At 33.9% G+C, this 16482-nt stretch overlaps 3 protein-coding genes and 1 long non-coding RNA gene across 4 annotated transcripts; 3 read left to right on the top strand and 1 right to left on the bottom strand.

Annotated features, from left to right (window-relative positions):
* Window positions 1-1250: 1250 nt before the first annotated feature.
* LOC105769260 (SUMO-conjugating enzyme SCE1) lies at window positions 1251-4436 on the top strand. The gene is made up of 5 exons (XM_012589770.2): window positions 1251-1459; window positions 1570-1653; window positions 2259-2411; window positions 2490-2603; window positions 2735-4436. The coding sequence occupies exons 1-5, from the start codon at window positions 1391-1393 to the stop codon at window positions 2795-2797; spliced, it is 483 nt and encodes a 160-aa protein (XP_012445224.1). The 5' UTR covers window positions 1251-1390; the 3' UTR covers window positions 2798-4436.
* LOC105769259 (uncharacterized) lies at window positions 4342-6870 on the bottom strand. The gene is made up of 2 exons (XM_012589767.2): window positions 5722-6870; window positions 4342-5180 (listed from the first exon to the last, which is right to left on the bottom strand). Exons 1-2 carry the CDS (start codon window positions 6626-6628, stop codon window positions 4681-4683), a joined length of 1407 nt encoding a protein of 468 aa, XP_012445221.1. The 5' UTR covers window positions 6629-6870; the 3' UTR covers window positions 4342-4680.
* Window positions 6871-10813: 3943 nt separating this feature from the next.
* LOC105769258 (uncharacterized) lies at window positions 10814-11791 on the top strand. Its single transcript, XR_001125989.2, has 2 exons — window positions 10814-11499; window positions 11595-11791. It is a non-coding gene; the product is annotated as an uncharacterized LOC105769258 (long non-coding RNA).
* Window positions 11792-15376: 3585 nt separating this feature from the next.
* Window positions 15377-16265, top strand: LOC105769256 (ethylene-responsive transcription factor RAP2-1). The gene has a single exon (XM_012589766.2). The coding sequence runs from the start codon at window positions 15538-15540 to the stop codon at window positions 15997-15999; it is 462 nt and encodes a 153-aa protein (XP_012445220.1). The 5' UTR covers window positions 15377-15537; the 3' UTR covers window positions 16000-16265.
* The last annotated feature ends 217 nt before the right edge of the window (window positions 16266-16482 follow it).

Genomic DNA, 16482 nt, shown 5'->3' with positions numbered 1-16482 from the left:
GTAATTATACACTTAAAACTAGAATGGCAGTTCATATGTATACATAAAATTTTGATTTAAATAAATACATACATTTATTTTCACATTGAATCAATATAATTATTCATGCATGTAATATATCAACGTAAAATGATGTTAGTGATTTATTGAATTTGAATAAAATCAAATTTTCATTTATTAAATCGCACAAAATTAAAATTTTGTATGGCATTATACATGGGCAAAGTCGAAATTTTTTAGCGGAATTAAATTGTATTTTTACATAGTAAAATGTATTTTCACTTTTTTTATTTCAGCATTTTAATAGTCTATATCTTTATAATTTTTAAATGATTAAATTATTTTTAATTTTTTAAAGTCAAAATACAATTTTTCCTTTACTAGTTTAAAATTTTATAAATTATAGCTATTGAGATTATAAATTTATAAAATTAATGTGTATACTCAGTATAACATTTCTTAACCTAATATATTAATTATTTTATATAAAATTTAAAATAGCGAGAATTTGAGATAGGACAAACCGAGCAAAATCAAATTAAAGGGAAAGCTAAAAAGTCACTTGGATTTTAATGTATTTTCATTCAAACCTCGTACATACAAGCATATTAAATTATTATTAATAGTAAGGATTCAAACTTGGTTAAAATTTAATTAATCCATTGAATCAATTTAATTCGGTTAATCGATTAACCGATCTAGTTTAGTCGAAAGTCGGTTAAAATCCTTCTAAAATTTCAATTAACGATTAATTCAGTTTGAATTTAGATAATTAATTGAATTAACCGAACTTAATAAATGATATTATAAATTATATGTATTAAGCTATTACTAATTTGGTCAAATGAACATTATCAATTTATTTTTATATGTTTTATATTTCTTTTAACAAAATATATATAAATTTTGGTTAATTCGATTAACCGACCGAATTAACCAAAATATTTCGATTCGTTAATTTTATTGAAAATTTCACTCGATCAACGGTTAAAAGATTAAAAATTCAATTAATTTAATTAATACTAATTTGATTCGGTTAATCGTTTGAACACCGTTAATTGATAATTGTATAAAAAAAATTATGATTGTACCGAAAAATTTTATTATTAATCGTTAATTAAATCTCAAAACCCCTGCCAATACAAATATTATAACTTACATCATAATTTATTTTTTTTCGTATTAATTACCTTAAACAAAAAAGGGTCGGTTAGGGAAAGAGAGGGTCACAACTCACAACTCACAAGTCAGCTTTAAAAGACCAAATTCAGTCCAATCTCTACATCCAACAAAAATTTGTATAGAGATAGATTGCTGGACAAGACGCAGATCTTCTTAAAAGTCTCAAGTAACACAAAGAAACAAAGTAACAGTCCCCCCCTAAAAGATCATGTCCGACGGTATCGCGCGTAGCCGTCTTGCGGAGGAACGAAAAGCTTGGCGCAAAAATCATCCCCATGTATCAACATTATTCCCTTCTCTCACTCTTTTTTTTTTTTTTCTATATCGTCGCTTTCACTCTTTTTTTTCCCTATATTATTGTTTTTTTTGTTGGTGGTGATTCTGAAGGGTTTTGTGGCTAAGCCTATGTCAGCGCCAGATGGGTCTGTTAATTTGTTGGTTTGGCATTGTGTTATTCCCGGCAAAATAGGGGTCAGTCTTTACTTTTTAAACTACAAAATTCTCTCTCTTTTCTATTAAGCAAAGTTTAGACTTTTGAAGTTTTCGATTGTTGGCTTTTGACGTTTTGTTTTCTTATGTTGTATGTAAGGCTGCGATTTATTTGAACTGAAATTTATATGATCAATTATTAGTTAATCACAATGTTCAAAGATCTGATTGAAGTACACGCAGTGTAAATCTTTGTATAAATAATTTCTGCCCCCGTTTTCTTCTTCTTTTTTCCCTCTTGATCAAGGGTTGTGTGGTTTTGATCGCTTTATGCATTAAAACATGTATATTCTGCACTGGAAGACTAGCCAATACATTAGATTCAGCTACTGAGGAATAACTAGATGCTTCAACTTAACTAAGAACACATTGAAAGAGAATTTACATGGCTTGGAAGTAGTTAAATATTTTGCACTAATGGATTCTCTTGTTTACTTTTCAACATTTTTATCATAGTTAGAACAACTCACTGTTTCCAAAAAACAAAATCTCATCAAGTTAACTTTTAAACTGCTCTTTTATCCATTAACAGCTTATATATAGTCCATTCATGTTCCTTTTTTCTTTTTCTTTTTTGAACTTTTCAGACTGATTGGGAAGGTGGCTACTTTCCTCTTACTATCAACTTCAGTGAGGACTACCCTAGCAAACCCCCTATATGCAAGTTTCCAAATGGTTTCTTCCACCCTAATGTTTATCCTTCAGGAAATGTGTGCTTATCTATCCTCAGCGAGCGCCATGTAAGTAACTTCACACCAAACTTTGATTTAAAATGCATGTTATTTTGCTAAAGCAAAACCTTGTCTTCCTCCCCCAAGGGGTGGAGACCCTCAATTACAGTGACGCAAATCCTTGTGGGCATTCAAGATTTGCTTGATCAACCTAATGCTAGCGACTATGCACAAACAGAGGGATATCGGGTTTATGTATCTGTAAGTAGCATCACCCTTTTAAAGGAAAAAAAACTACAAAAGTTTACCCTTTAATCATTTCTGTTGCTGCTGGTAGCATGTTATATAGTTTTGTTTTCGTTGAACTGACCTGCTACCTTTGGCTAATACAGAACCCAGATTTGTACCGGAAAAGAGTTCAACAGCAAGTCCTGCAATATCCACCGTCTCTCTAGTTACATGCTAGATCTGATTGAACTGTTATAACTCATATTGCTTTTTCGACTTCACTTTTGTTACCTATAATTTTATCGACAATCCAGGCTATGACTAATTTACAGACAGTGTGATGTATGCATTACATTATTGAAATTAGATCCATGCTTTTCTACCTAACAAATCCAAGCTGAAAATGTCTTCCATATTTTAAATGGCAATTAATGTTTGCTTTTATAATAAGCAAATGCCCCTCGACTTTGATCCTGAGCCACACCTTTTCAGCCTTTGTATTTGATCTAACAGGAGCTTGCTGCACCCAATGTTGAGAATGACAAGTGTCTAATAAGAGATTCATCCACTTTTTTTATTGTTTATTTGTTTATATTTATGGATTAGTGTCTAATAAGAAAAAAGGCACGGTAGAAGCAAGGAAGGAAATATAAAGAGGCAATAAGTAGAATTGAGCTGATGCAAATTTTGCTTGATTTATGTATTGATGTCTTTTTTTTGATGGGTCAGAAAAGGAATTCAATATATTATAAGAGTGTCCCATGAATCAAGTTAATCATAAAGATAGTCGGTACCTTAATCCTAGTCCTATCATTCAAGTCAACCCCGGTACGTTTCCTTCAATTCATGTCCGTGGCAAATATTATGCTTATAGATATGTATCCCAAGTCAAACACAGTAATTTTTATTTTAGTATTTTGATCTAAAAATTCTGTAGCACGATTCTTTTTACTATGACAATTCCAACATAAAATTCATTGACCATGGTCTTACATTTCAAGTTCTAGAAGAAAGCAGTAAAACGTGCAGCGTTCCAAATTTTAATCTAAAGTTACTTTGCTTTGTTTGTCTAAATACATAAAATATTCAGCAGCCAAATATTGCTGGCTTAGACTTAATTTTCAAACAATGATAGTGTGAATGGTGTGTTTTGACATTCTCCACCAAGCAACCTTTGATGTGAATAACTTTTTTATGTGCAGGCTTTTCTCAACTTGTTGATATTATTATCTATTAGAGGATTCCATGACTTGGTGTGAAGGACCGTAATTGATGTGCAATCCTTCACACCAAGTTTTTGTTCGATTACCAACCATTTATATACATCATAATATTAAAACTGCATGAAATTTTATCTAACACTAATTTTGTTAGGATTTGGGAATTTTGCGATTGGGAGCATCAAGTTAGAAGCATTTCCAACGATCGCATTGGGAAGCATCTAATCTAGAAAATTGACCCCTACACCAACAAAAACTTGACGCGACTGTCGACACTTGTTTTTGTTGCTGAATCCAATCCATTGACAAATATATATTCAACATCCCCCCACCCTTTTTTTTTAAGCATATTGAACGGTGACTAAGATTTGGCATTTGGCATCTCACCTTTTTGTCTTTTCTATTACAGGGTCTTTCTTTGTTTTCTTCCTTCCCTTCTTCTATCTTTGTTCTTCTTTTGACTTTTCTCCTGGTGGTCTTGATTTTGATAATTCAACTGTTAAACGATAGCGTACGTTAGGTTTTTTTGTCTAAACCAAAAGGCAAAACCGTTTCGAAAGGATCAAGTGTTATTTGATTCTATACAGTGTAAATTACATATAGTTGAGAAGGCAATATACATGGCAAAAGCCCAATTGTCAGTCAACATTGTAAATTTTTAAAATTATTTTCGGCACCCAATTCCTCATATAGTTTCATGTATCTGTATTTTCGAAGATGAACAAGCTGCTAAAAATATTGCAGAGGTTCAACCATTCAAGTCAAAATAAATCAACCTCCTATCGAAACTCTAATCCTTCCAATGGCAAACGATGTCACTCTCACGAGAAACACTTGATTCAACGCCTAAACCAGACAACTTGGAGAAACAAAATTGTCAGTCTTGTAGGCTACAAAACCGAGTTGGGGGATCTTCCATTACTGTCCAAGATGATTTCGAATAAATCGGCCTCAGATTCCTCATCGAATTCCGACGTTGAATAGTAGTTAGTTCCATTGTTGTGGCTGCCTTTGGTTGTGCTTCTGTTAAACCATTGGGAATCAATTCTTCCCATCGAAAACAGTTCTTTGCTGTCTTCATAGCCGAGAGCAGCGGCAGGGGAGTTTACGAGAGGGCCAATGAAGCATGGATTTGGTGTCCGTTGTCCATTTGCGGGGCCATATGCGAAGGCACTTTGTCCGAAATTAACAAGGACCAGAACATCATCGTTTGCAGCAAGAGTTGGATAAAGGGGTGATCCAAATTCCTCAGTCTTGCAATTTATTACACGTACCAGCTCCGAATCTAATGTGAAATACACTTTCTTTTGCCTAGGATCGAACCCGCAACCTATCACCTTCTCTGTTTTCCCCCACTCTTCTTTCTCTGATTCAAACACTAGTTTAATCCCTGGAATATGAGAAAAAATAGCATCAGTTCAGTTCAGGTGCTCATCAGAAATAAAAATTAAAAAATAGAAATAATAATAAAAGCTTAATGAAGAAGTGGCATGTGACTAAGAAAGTTGAACTGCTTAGCCTAAAGTTTTGTAGTTACAGATAATACAGCAATAAATTAGAGGAAAATGATGCATCTTTTGGGGTCAATAGCTTACACCTACTCCAGATACTGTGAAGGGTGACACCATTAACTAATTCAGTGGTCTTTAGCCTAAATAATAAAATAATACTTCTCTATACATAAACGATGACCATGTGGCAGTGGGCCTTTCTCTCAACTACTTCAGGGTCAGGCTAATTTTGGAGACCTTTTAGTTGAGAGATTTGTTCATTGGTGGAGAGTTGGCACTTTTCTTTCTATTGATAAACACAAAGGCTAGCTTCTGTACTATTTTATCTGTAAATGGAGTGTGTTTAATCTCCATTAATCTTTTTAAAAAAATGGGTTTCTCATATATAAAATTTATTGAAAATTAAAAAAAATGAGTTACCATCTAGATAGACAGAACCATCCGAATTGAAACCAATGGATCCTGGATAACTACCAGGAAGCTTCAAAGGAAGAGAGTCTCCTGCAGTTAGTCCCACTGATAACATTACTGCTTCACCTTTCCCATCATCTATAGTAGCAAGCTTTAATTCGTCAATCGTGTTAAAATCATGACCGCCAATAGCATGGACCAAAGATTCTGAACTTGCTTTCGAGTTCGAGTTTTCTTGGATGAGTTTTGTCTTCTCACCTTCGCTTAGTTTGCCGCTTGACTCACGATTATCTCCAGGACAGTATAAAATCGTGATCTCGAAATAGGCCTCTTGAGGGAAGGCAGAGTTCCCCAAAGGAGGCCCTGGCAAAGGCAAAGCTGTTCTAATAACAGATGCTGCCTCCATAGAATGATGGCTTAAAGTCCCTTTCTTTGACCCGGAATTTAGCCTAATCTTCTGCATGAAATCTGCCGATCCTTGGCATACTTCCCAGTTCACCTCTACATCGTTCCCTCTTCCATGGTCACCGGCTGCACATAATCCCAACAGGCTAGACCTCGTAGATGGAGACGACGTGTATCTTGTGAAGCCAAAACGAGACCATCCGTTTTCAACTGCATCGGTGATGAGAGATGGATGATCAGCCCAATTGAACAAAGGTTTTGCCGAAACCCCACGTCGGAAAACATAGTAATTCCCTCTTCTCTTGATATCTAAATCAACCTGATGATGATGATGCAGACTCGGCTGGTGAAGTCTAGAAATCCCGTCTTGCAAATTTCCAGTCCCAACAACAGCCCTGTTGTCGTCAATATTATCTTTACGGTAACAACACCGAAGTATAAACACAACCAAAAGCATCAAAAGGATTCCGACGCCCACCGCTGCTACCGCTATTTGAACCCATTCAGGCATCTCTCTGTAGTATTTCCTCAACCTGTTTACAAATGAACAAAGTTTCTCCCTTTTTTTTCCTGAGAAGAAAAGGGTGATGAAGAAACAAGTAAAAGAATAAAAGAAACGTCAAGGAAAGGAAAGAGTGGACCAAGACTGGTTCAAGAAAGGCAGGAGGCAATGGTAATAAGCAAAAATGGTATGGTAGTAAAGAGGGAACCATTTCGTGGGGAGGAGGGGATATGGGCAATTAACGTTTTTTTATTTTTCCTTTATTTATGGTCCATTCTTTAATTAATATGAACCGACAATCCTTCTTCATTAAAAAACGCGTTTATTAATTCATTTTCATTTTGTGTTTTCAAAGGAGAGAGAAAGAAGGGGTGTGTTTATTGCTTGTTTCGACGTCAGTAAAACTGTAAACCCCTTCTAGAAAACCAACCATTGAAAGTCTCAAAACTTTTTCTATAGGAGACAATTAAGCATTCGGGAGTCGAGCAAACGCCAAAGCGGGGAATATTGTAAGGGCGAAGTGGCCAAGAAAATAGGGAGCATGGCTTTTATTGTACCTACGTGTCGAGTGACTGTTAATGCCATGTAAAATCTGTTCTATAATATGGATCTTTGGAGAGTCTAAATTCATTACAAAATTCTTATATTATCATTTACACATGACATTCTATCACCTCAAAAAAGCACTCTATCTCATGTACAAATGAAATAATATTATCCAATTAACAAAAATGTATGTATATGGTCCTGAGAGAGAAAATACATGACACTTGCACATTGAATATTTGTCTCATTTAAGGCATCCTCTCTGGCCATGGAAAACAAAAGGCTATTTCCATGGTGGGGACATGTATAGGATTATATGTTTGAGGGCCAATCTTTTTTTTAAATGAGGTAGGCATATTAGGTGTCAATATAGGAACCCATATATGTATTTAATTAATAATGAGTATTTTGGGGAATGTTTAAATGGGATTCTGATTTTGTGTGATTTCCCTGTCATTTTGCCAGCCAAATTAAATATGTTTCATTTTGCAAAGTAGTGGGAGGCCTCCATTTTCCTGGAAAACCATTAAAATACCAACTGTTTTTTTCCCCTTACCTTTTGAAGCAAAATGAAAAAGAAAATCTATGTTGACCCTTTTGTACTTATCATATTTCAATAGAAAAACAAGATTTTAATATCATTTATTTTGGGTAACCATTAACCAAACACAAAGGCCTTTTTGTAGTGGACTGCAATGAATTAAATCCCAGCTCATTCATTTACCCACCATTATAGATGTATCATTTTTACTCTCCCTTCAAGTTTAATGGTAAGTTTGAAATTTTGGAAATCTTAGATATTTTAGATTGGAATTTTATTTTTAAATTTATTTTGATTACTTAATTTTTCAATTTAATATTTATAATGATTGATTTTACTAAAATTGTTATAACTTCAAAACAAAAAAAACTTTAATAAACTAAGACTTACAAGATGAATTCAAATTTAAAATCTCTAACCTTTCAAAATGTCTCTTACTATTAAGCAAGAAATATTTTATCATTTTAACATTATACATTTAATATTGTATTATTATTTGTATTTAAAATTTTGATATATTTAATCATTTTATAATTTTATTTTATGTTTTTATTTAAATTAGAGGATATTAATTTGTACTTCCGTGCATTGCATGAGTCAATTGTGTATGTTTTTTATTTAACATCGTTAATTAATTTCCTAAAATTGGAGAAATTAATGTAATTCAAAATATTTTCAAAAATATATAACAAATTTAGAATCAGTTATGTTAACTTTGTTTAATGTTAAAAATATTTAATATTAAAAAATATAGAACATCATTATGGCTTGAATATTAATTTTAATTTATTGTAATTTAAATAATGTTATTAATATTTTTATAAGTTATTGTTAAATTAATTTATGTTAATGTTAATTTTATTAATATTAAATTTTTTATAATATTATATTTACCTTTGCTCTACTTTAAACAATGATTGAAATAAACATTGTAAAATAAACTCGCACGATCTTTATGAAAATTTATGTAATCTTCGATTACTGTGGCTTAATCTTTCTTCTTCTTTTTTACCTTTTATTTTAATAAATATTATAATATTAGACTAAAATTTTCTATTTCAATATGAAAACTTGCCTTTATGGTAACCTATAAAATTTTTAATGAAATCATTAATTACAATTGTCATCCTATTAATGTGTCAAATGACAACTTATAAACTGTGCCACATAAATTTTATTTTCTTTTTCTATAACCTCAAATTCCTATAGTTTATATATTACACATTTAAATATCCTTGAACCGAACCTACAAATTTAATATTATTGCAATATGAACAATATTGATTAAGAAAATCAACAAGTGTTGAGTGTAGATAGTACATTGCATTCCCAAGGGAATAAAAGAAAATGCATGATCCAACTTTACAGACAATATTATTAGGAGGGATAGTCACAAATTCTCAACGTTGATAGTAAGACGCACATGAAACAACCATTTAGTCGTTGTATTTTAATTTGGTCATTTGTAGTCCCTGTACTTTTTAAGTTAAATTTTCAATCCTCCCTAAAATTTTAGTTAATGAAACAACGATTATTATTTGTGTCAAGACTGAAATTACAAAATTCAAAAAGTACGAAGACTTAGTACAAGACTAGTAATTGAATTTAAGTGCCACTATTTTGGGTGAGAACTGAAATTTCAAGATTCACAAATACAGAACTAAAATTGACTGATTCGAAAAGGTAAAAATGCTAAAATTAATCAAATTAAAATATAAAGATTAAATCTACATGTTTCATAAAAGCACAGATCTAACAAGTAAAATTTTTAATAAAAAATAAAAATAAAATTACATCAGCCCACATTGGCACATTGGTCTAACAATTACCAATCAATGCAAAAAATATGGTTTCTTAGTTCTTCATTTATTCATTTATTTCATTCCTGTATCAGAATAAAACATAAAGGCAATCATCATGTGTTGGTAATAGTAGACAAGAGGTAAAGATCATAATTCATAAGATAATTGCCATAATTCAAGGGATAAATCATTACGGAGGAACCATAAATATTTTGCAAATACTTTCTTGCATTCTTGTCCAAAATGCAGAACTAAAATAGTTTTTTTGGAAAAGAAAATTATCAGAATAAAATAATTTTTAAATTACTCGAATAATATATATTGAGTATGAAAATCTCAAATTAGCATGACAATTGATGATTTGGGATGATAATATGGCAGCATTGTAAACCTAAACCGTTAATCGACATGTTAATTTAAGTTTCTCTTCATATAATACTAAAAAAGAAGAAGAAGAAGAAGCAATTCAAATCACCTCGAAAAGTAGGAAGGAAAAAAAATAAAATTTTCTATTCAGTCAGTGTACACTTCTCTTGCAATAATATTTGGATTGTGAATGAGAAAATAGATATGATGATTGACGGTTTGGGTTTATGATGTAATCATATTTAGTTCCCACAGAATAATTGTATCATTATTACCCTAAATCGTCAGCTGCCATGCTCAACCCATATTATTTTAGTAATTAAAAAAGTTTTCATATTTTTCGGGTAACAGGGAAATAAAATAAAAAGAAGGATGCTGATTCCATTTTAGGGTAGTACTCGAAGCTTAAGAATTGGTAGAATTTGGGCTTGGATTTGGATTATTTTTTTGTAGGAATTTCTCACAAATGATAAAAGCTTATATATATATATATTAAAGCTGAAAAGAAAAATCTGAAATAAAGGGATGAAGAAAATGTAAAGCCAGCATGGTGATTATAAACTGCAAAATAATTTTTTTTTAAAGGAAAGCTTTTTCTTTGGCAGGATTGTCATGATTGATGAGGCAAAACCATTTAAGTAAGAGCTTCTTTCCATCTTATCTGTCTATGATGTCGCAGACAGTCATGCACACTGAGAATGATCGGTTGAAGGGGTTGCTTTGGGGGGGATATCCTGGGACCTCACAAACAAAAGCTGACATGTCCCAGTGTCTAGTTTTGCATCAGGCACAAAATCCAACATTCTTTAAGCAAGAATTTCGAAAAATCGACATGTTTATCCACTTTGATTGGTTTTAGTTAAATGATAAAAAGGCCAGGCATGCATGTATTCCTTCCTTCAACTTGAAGTTGAATGATTGTTTTGATTTTGTCGAGTATGTAGGCCCAAATCTATCGTTCACAAAATACGGAGGCCTATAGACTATCATACTTTGAGCTGCAAATTTTTGAAAAGCCTTAACATATGAGCTCTCCAATAGATGGCCCGTAGCTCACTTGTTGTTGATATTTAGACCTTCGGCTTTTGTTGTCCAAATGTCTTGGGTTAGCTATATCAGTAGAGTTCCTACCAAAGCCTACAAATGAATGAAGCAATGAATCCTCTAAAACCCCTTTGACATAAACTCGATTCCTCTCCACAGAAAGCCAGAACCCTCTTTTTCTCTCTCCCACTTTTGCCACACGCTCCAAAACGGAATCCCCACCACGCCAATGGCACCTGACCATCAAATCCGACGCCAACGCCGTAGAAATCGACTTGGTGAGAAGCAGTTGAGAAAAGTGGGACGAACATTCGGGGGTATGGTTGACATGTCAGCATACGCTAACCGTCACGCGTTTATCCACTTACCTCAGTGATCTTACAAGAAGGTCGGGAGAGGAAAAGCCTCGACATCTTCGAACGCAAAGGAGCCGTAGCTCCTTCTGAACCTTACACATGTGGAGTTTGCGGTCTAAAATGCAAGACAAATTTGGATTTGTAAATAACATTTCAAGCAATTACATAAAAGGGAAACAGAAAGAGTTTGTTGAAAGGCAAGAAACGACAGCGGTGTTAGGAAAGGTATATAATGTGGTCCTCCATTGTCTTAAGATTTGCAAGTGGGTATATATATCTGCCTCATATTGCCTTTGTATCATTTGCTTTTGGTGGTTCAGGGGCATGTAATATGGGTATTAACAAGAGGGAAACTGCAGCACAATAATGGGTTTAGAATCATTTTCTCTTTCATCAACAATATAGTACTGTATGTGTGGCTCATCTATGTTGGTGGACAAGCCGCTTTGTATGTGTATCTTGAACTTGATCAATGGACAGTAGTGGAATATGGTTGCTGACTTGTTTTTTATTTTAATTGATTGGATTAGCTTATGGAGGCTTCAAATGATCTAATGGCCACTTTGAATTAGTGCTTCTCTAGGGTGTTAAGATCGAATTTCTGTTGCCTTGCTACGTCGAAGGACTATCCCCATTGTTGTTTACCTGAATGAAGTTGCTTCATTACTGTTTTATGTGTATCATTTGGCTGATGGAAATGATTGTGCAGTAGCCTTAGAGTTGAACTAGAAATACAGTTATTAGAAGGTGTTCAAAAAGAAAGAAAACAGAGGTGTTGAGAATAAGAAGATATTGATTCTTGATTGAATTATCTAGTTCTTGTTCTTAGAGGCGCGTTTGTGCTTGTCTCTATTTCAACGCGCAAGAAGTATGTAGACTACAGTTCTGGTAGTGTGAATTTAAGATGCAATGTGGAGAAGGTTTTGAGGTTGATTTTGTGAGATTCATCTTACGAGAAACAGCAAATGAGGAGATTTAATGGGATGAAAAGTTTGTACTGCTCCAATAGTCCTTGAAAACTAGATTGTTGTTAATTCGTCCCGGGAGTTCAAAGCCCCTGACTGGCAAAGGTCCTTTTCATTCTCTGTAGCTCATCCAATTGAAGTTATTAAGGTCAGGTCCAATGACTCAGTGAACTTCCTCCAATCACATAGCTTATGTAGGACAAGTATGGGGGGATGGGTTTTGCCTCAAATTGACAAGAACTTGGTAGTTATTTTGTCCAAGCAAGAAATTAGGTCTGCACAATGATTCATTAATTTGACAAGAATTAGGGCCTTTAAAGAGATTTTTTTGTCGCTAGTATCTGTTGGAAAAGCTTTTTAGGTGATGCCGCAGCCTTGTTCTAGCACCCGTTGCTTAGGGGTTATGGTTGCAATTTGATAGTTTTGGCGTGTGTGTTCTATTTGAAGCTCGGGTGATGGATATTATACGGTTTAAAGCATAGTATGGAGATAGTCTTGTTAGACAAAACAAGAAGAAAACATTAGGTTTAGGCTTCTAATAGTAAATAAGTAATAGTTTAATATAAAGAAGCCTAAATGTAGGAGGATTAGTTTTATGTATATTCCAACCTAAACAAAGGCCCTAAACCACTCACGGATCAAATATAGACCTCAATTCCTGATGATATTCAATCTTTGATTTGACAGCTTTGCTATTGGGACCAATAGGAATCTCTTGCTTTGAAGAAGTAGCATGCTTAATAATTAGTCTAGTTCCCAATCATGATCCATAATATCATGGCATAGTGGGACATTGTCATGGCGTCTTTACCTGAAACTATAGGATGAGACCTCAGATTTCCACTGGTGACCTACCAATTGAACTGTCAAAAATTATTTGATCTCTGGTTCTGTTGCATGATTTAAGATGTCCTATATTTGAATATGCCTGTTATTTTCTTTACTACCTTTTATTAACACCATGTTTGAAGTCAGTCTTAACTTAAGACAAGTTTGAACAGTTGACTATATCTTTTTTGGGACCAACACAGCTGCTATAGGGTGTACTGCTCCGTATGAGAATTTAAAAATTAAAAAAAAAAAAAAAACCCAAGGTTGCAGCTCTGCTCGGAGAATGATTTTTGATGGTAGAAATGTAAAGATAAGGTTGGGATCATAAACCTGAAAGAATTACTTCTAGATCTTTTAATATATTAACCATTGTTATTTATGTTATTATTATCATTATTATTTTGGGGCTGACAAGTAGAGTTGGTAAGATTATGGGAATGTTTTCATTTTATTGTATGATATGTGCAAGTGAAAATGACATATTTGGACTGAAAATTCAATAGACCGAAATGAGCTGTATATTTCTAATGATAGTTTCTACATACATAATACTTTTACAAACAGAAACAGTAATAAAAGAAAATTAAATGGATGGAATCGATAATAACTTTGTGATGTGTTGACTCAGTATTGGGTTTTAATTCTAATAATTAGATCAAAATCTGATACACCTAATCTTGTTTTGTTTTATTGCATAGAATCTCCATATTACTGTTGCATTGTAATTGCATCCACGTATATAAATAATTTGCCGACTAAATATATAAAAAGATCTAGTTTTGGGTGAGTTTAAGCACACATGATAAGAATGTTTGATTAAAACGATGCAAATTCTAGTATGTTATTATCAAGATTGTACAATCTCTTTGGAAAAATCTATTATTTAAAAAAGAAAGCAGCAGTCTTTGATAAAGGTAAAGATTCAACGGGGTGAAATGAGCTGTAGAAGCCAAGTGGAAGAAGCTAACGATGCCTTGCCTGCCCCTGAATTTTCCCCTCCTTTTGCACTATGTGTATATTTTTAATTTGGAGTTTGGAGCCAAAATAGCTGATGGTTCCACTTTTTGTTTCATTGTATCAATATAGAACTTTTTGTCTTGTAATAATTCAAATGGCGGTTGGAATGTTGCACCTCCCCCCCTCCCAAAAATTGGTTTTAAATAAACCTGGCCGGCCGGCTGGTTGGATTGAAGGGTTAATAGTCAATAAATGAAAAAGTGAGGGGTTGGCTTTTAACAGTGTTGAAAAATGAAGGAACCAATGAAGAGATACCACATCATGGATTTATCACTCAGAAGATGTGGAAATTACTTAACACCACTCTTTTCAATATAAAAAGGGGGGGGGGTCATTAATCAGATGATAAAGATTGAGATTTGACACCAAAAGAATCAAGGGTTTGCACCCATACTAATTAAACCAATTTGGTAATTCATTCATTCCACTACCAAAAAGGAAGCCCAAGGAAGGAATGGATGATCATTTTTATTGCGTGGACTGGACGGAAAGTCACACACCATCCCCATCCCCACCCGACTTTTTTTTTTCTATTGCCTCCATTTCTCAAATTGGATCCCACTTGACTTGCCAAACTAGCTACCCACCCTAAACCCTCAATCCAGGCCATTATTATTATTAGATATCCTAAATAACAAACTAACAAACAACTTCAAATATCCAGTTTTTACTTCTTTTCAAAAAAAAAAAAGAAGAAGAAGAAAATTTGGGGTTTAAACATAAAGTTATTTTAAGGTAATTAATAATTGTAGAGTACATACTACATACCAGTAACCGGTGAAACTGACCTAAGACTAATTTGTTTGTAGGAAATGCCGACTTTGTTATTCAGGATTTTGTAATGAAACAGTAGCATATTTGAAGTTAAAAAAGAAAGGGACAAAAAATAATTTAAAAAAAAAGAAGACTAAAGATGGAAATAAACAAGGAAGTTCGGGTGCTTGGAATATAGTAGAACCACGTCGGCTGGTCACATACTTACCATTACAAACCGATAACCGCGAGAGCAAGAGAGAGAAATATGCATGTGTAGTGCAATGGCTATAATACATAAATTGTATAGGCTTTTTTAGAGATATATTGGAAGTGATGGATTATGTCGGCCCAATTTGGATTTATCTAAAGCTAGATCGATCAACGTGGCGGCCGCGCCCAGACGACAGACTAGCAGCCAAGTGGGAAACTAATGCTGCTTCTTTCCTCTCTTTCTCTCTCTATCTTCAATATATTATTTATTTATTATTTATTTATATATCCTTTTCTACTTATATATAACAATAGAGAATTGGTTTTGGAGCAAAGAGTATTCGTTGATTAAACGTAGCTAGAATCTGTTCCCTTCTTTTTCTCCTTCTTCTTATGGCTTACAAGTAATAGTTTCCAGAAACAAGGGGAAATAAAAAAAATCCATTTAGTTTTAGGATTTTGGTCTTCTTTTATCTTTTGAGTCATGGAGCTAGGTGATTGTTGTTTAACATCAAGTCCAGCAAGCGGAGAGAAGCGAAAGCTGCATAGGACACAGCAAAAGGAGAAACCATTCAGAGGGATAAGGATGAGGAAGTGGGGAAAGTGGGTCGCTGAAATCAGAGAACCCAACAAGCGGTCCAGGATTTGGCTCGGTTCTTACACCACCCCTGTAGCCGCCGCTCGTGCCTATGACACCGCCGTTTTCTACTTGCGTGGTCCTTCCGCCAGGCTCAACTTCCCTGACCTCATATTCCAAGAAGACGAGCTTAGGGATATCTCAGCCGCTTCCATACGCAAGAAAGCAACCGAGGTGGGGGCTAAAGTCGACGCTTTACAGACCTCACTCCATCATGCTTCTGCTTCATCATCGGAATCATCGAACCCTACTCGAGTTTTCCGTAAACCTGATTTGAACAAGTACCCTGACAGTTCTGGTGAAGATTGAAAAAAACAATATAATAGTTTACCATAACCCAAAAACCTACAACTGTTCATACTCGCCACTTTTTTTTTCCCCCACTTATGTCTTTTTGATTCTCTCACGGAATAGCAAGTGCCCAAAGAATAGAATCAATAAAAAAATGGATTGATTCTCTGTTTGATAAGGTTATGAATGTTTTACTTTGGGAATACAAGTTTAGTTTATGGCATGTAACTTTTAACATGAATGGATATTGATGAAACAGGGATATATATCGCTGAGTTAGTAAATACTCCTAATTCCTTGATCAGTTCCAGCCGTGCTTTTTGTTTAGGTTAATAATATCTTTATATTCAATTTCCTTGTATTAATATCAATATGTTTTCAACAAAAAAAGTTGGGGAAATTCGAAGTAAGAGATGAAGGACCCGAGGGCGTGTGATCAATAAGAGGATAGGCATGAAAAAAAAAAGGGGAAGGGGGGGGGGGGGCGATGGCCTACCAGCT

The sequence above is a fragment of the Gossypium raimondii genome, chromosome 5 (genome assembly GCF_025698545.1).
Source record: "Gossypium raimondii isolate GPD5lz chromosome 5, ASM2569854v1, whole genome shotgun sequence".
NCBI classification, from domain to species: Eukaryota; Viridiplantae; Streptophyta; class Magnoliopsida; order Malvales; family Malvaceae; genus Gossypium; species Gossypium raimondii.
The sequence above is the reverse complement of the archived record's forward strand: the minus strand, read 5'-3'. Positions and strand labels throughout refer to the sequence as shown.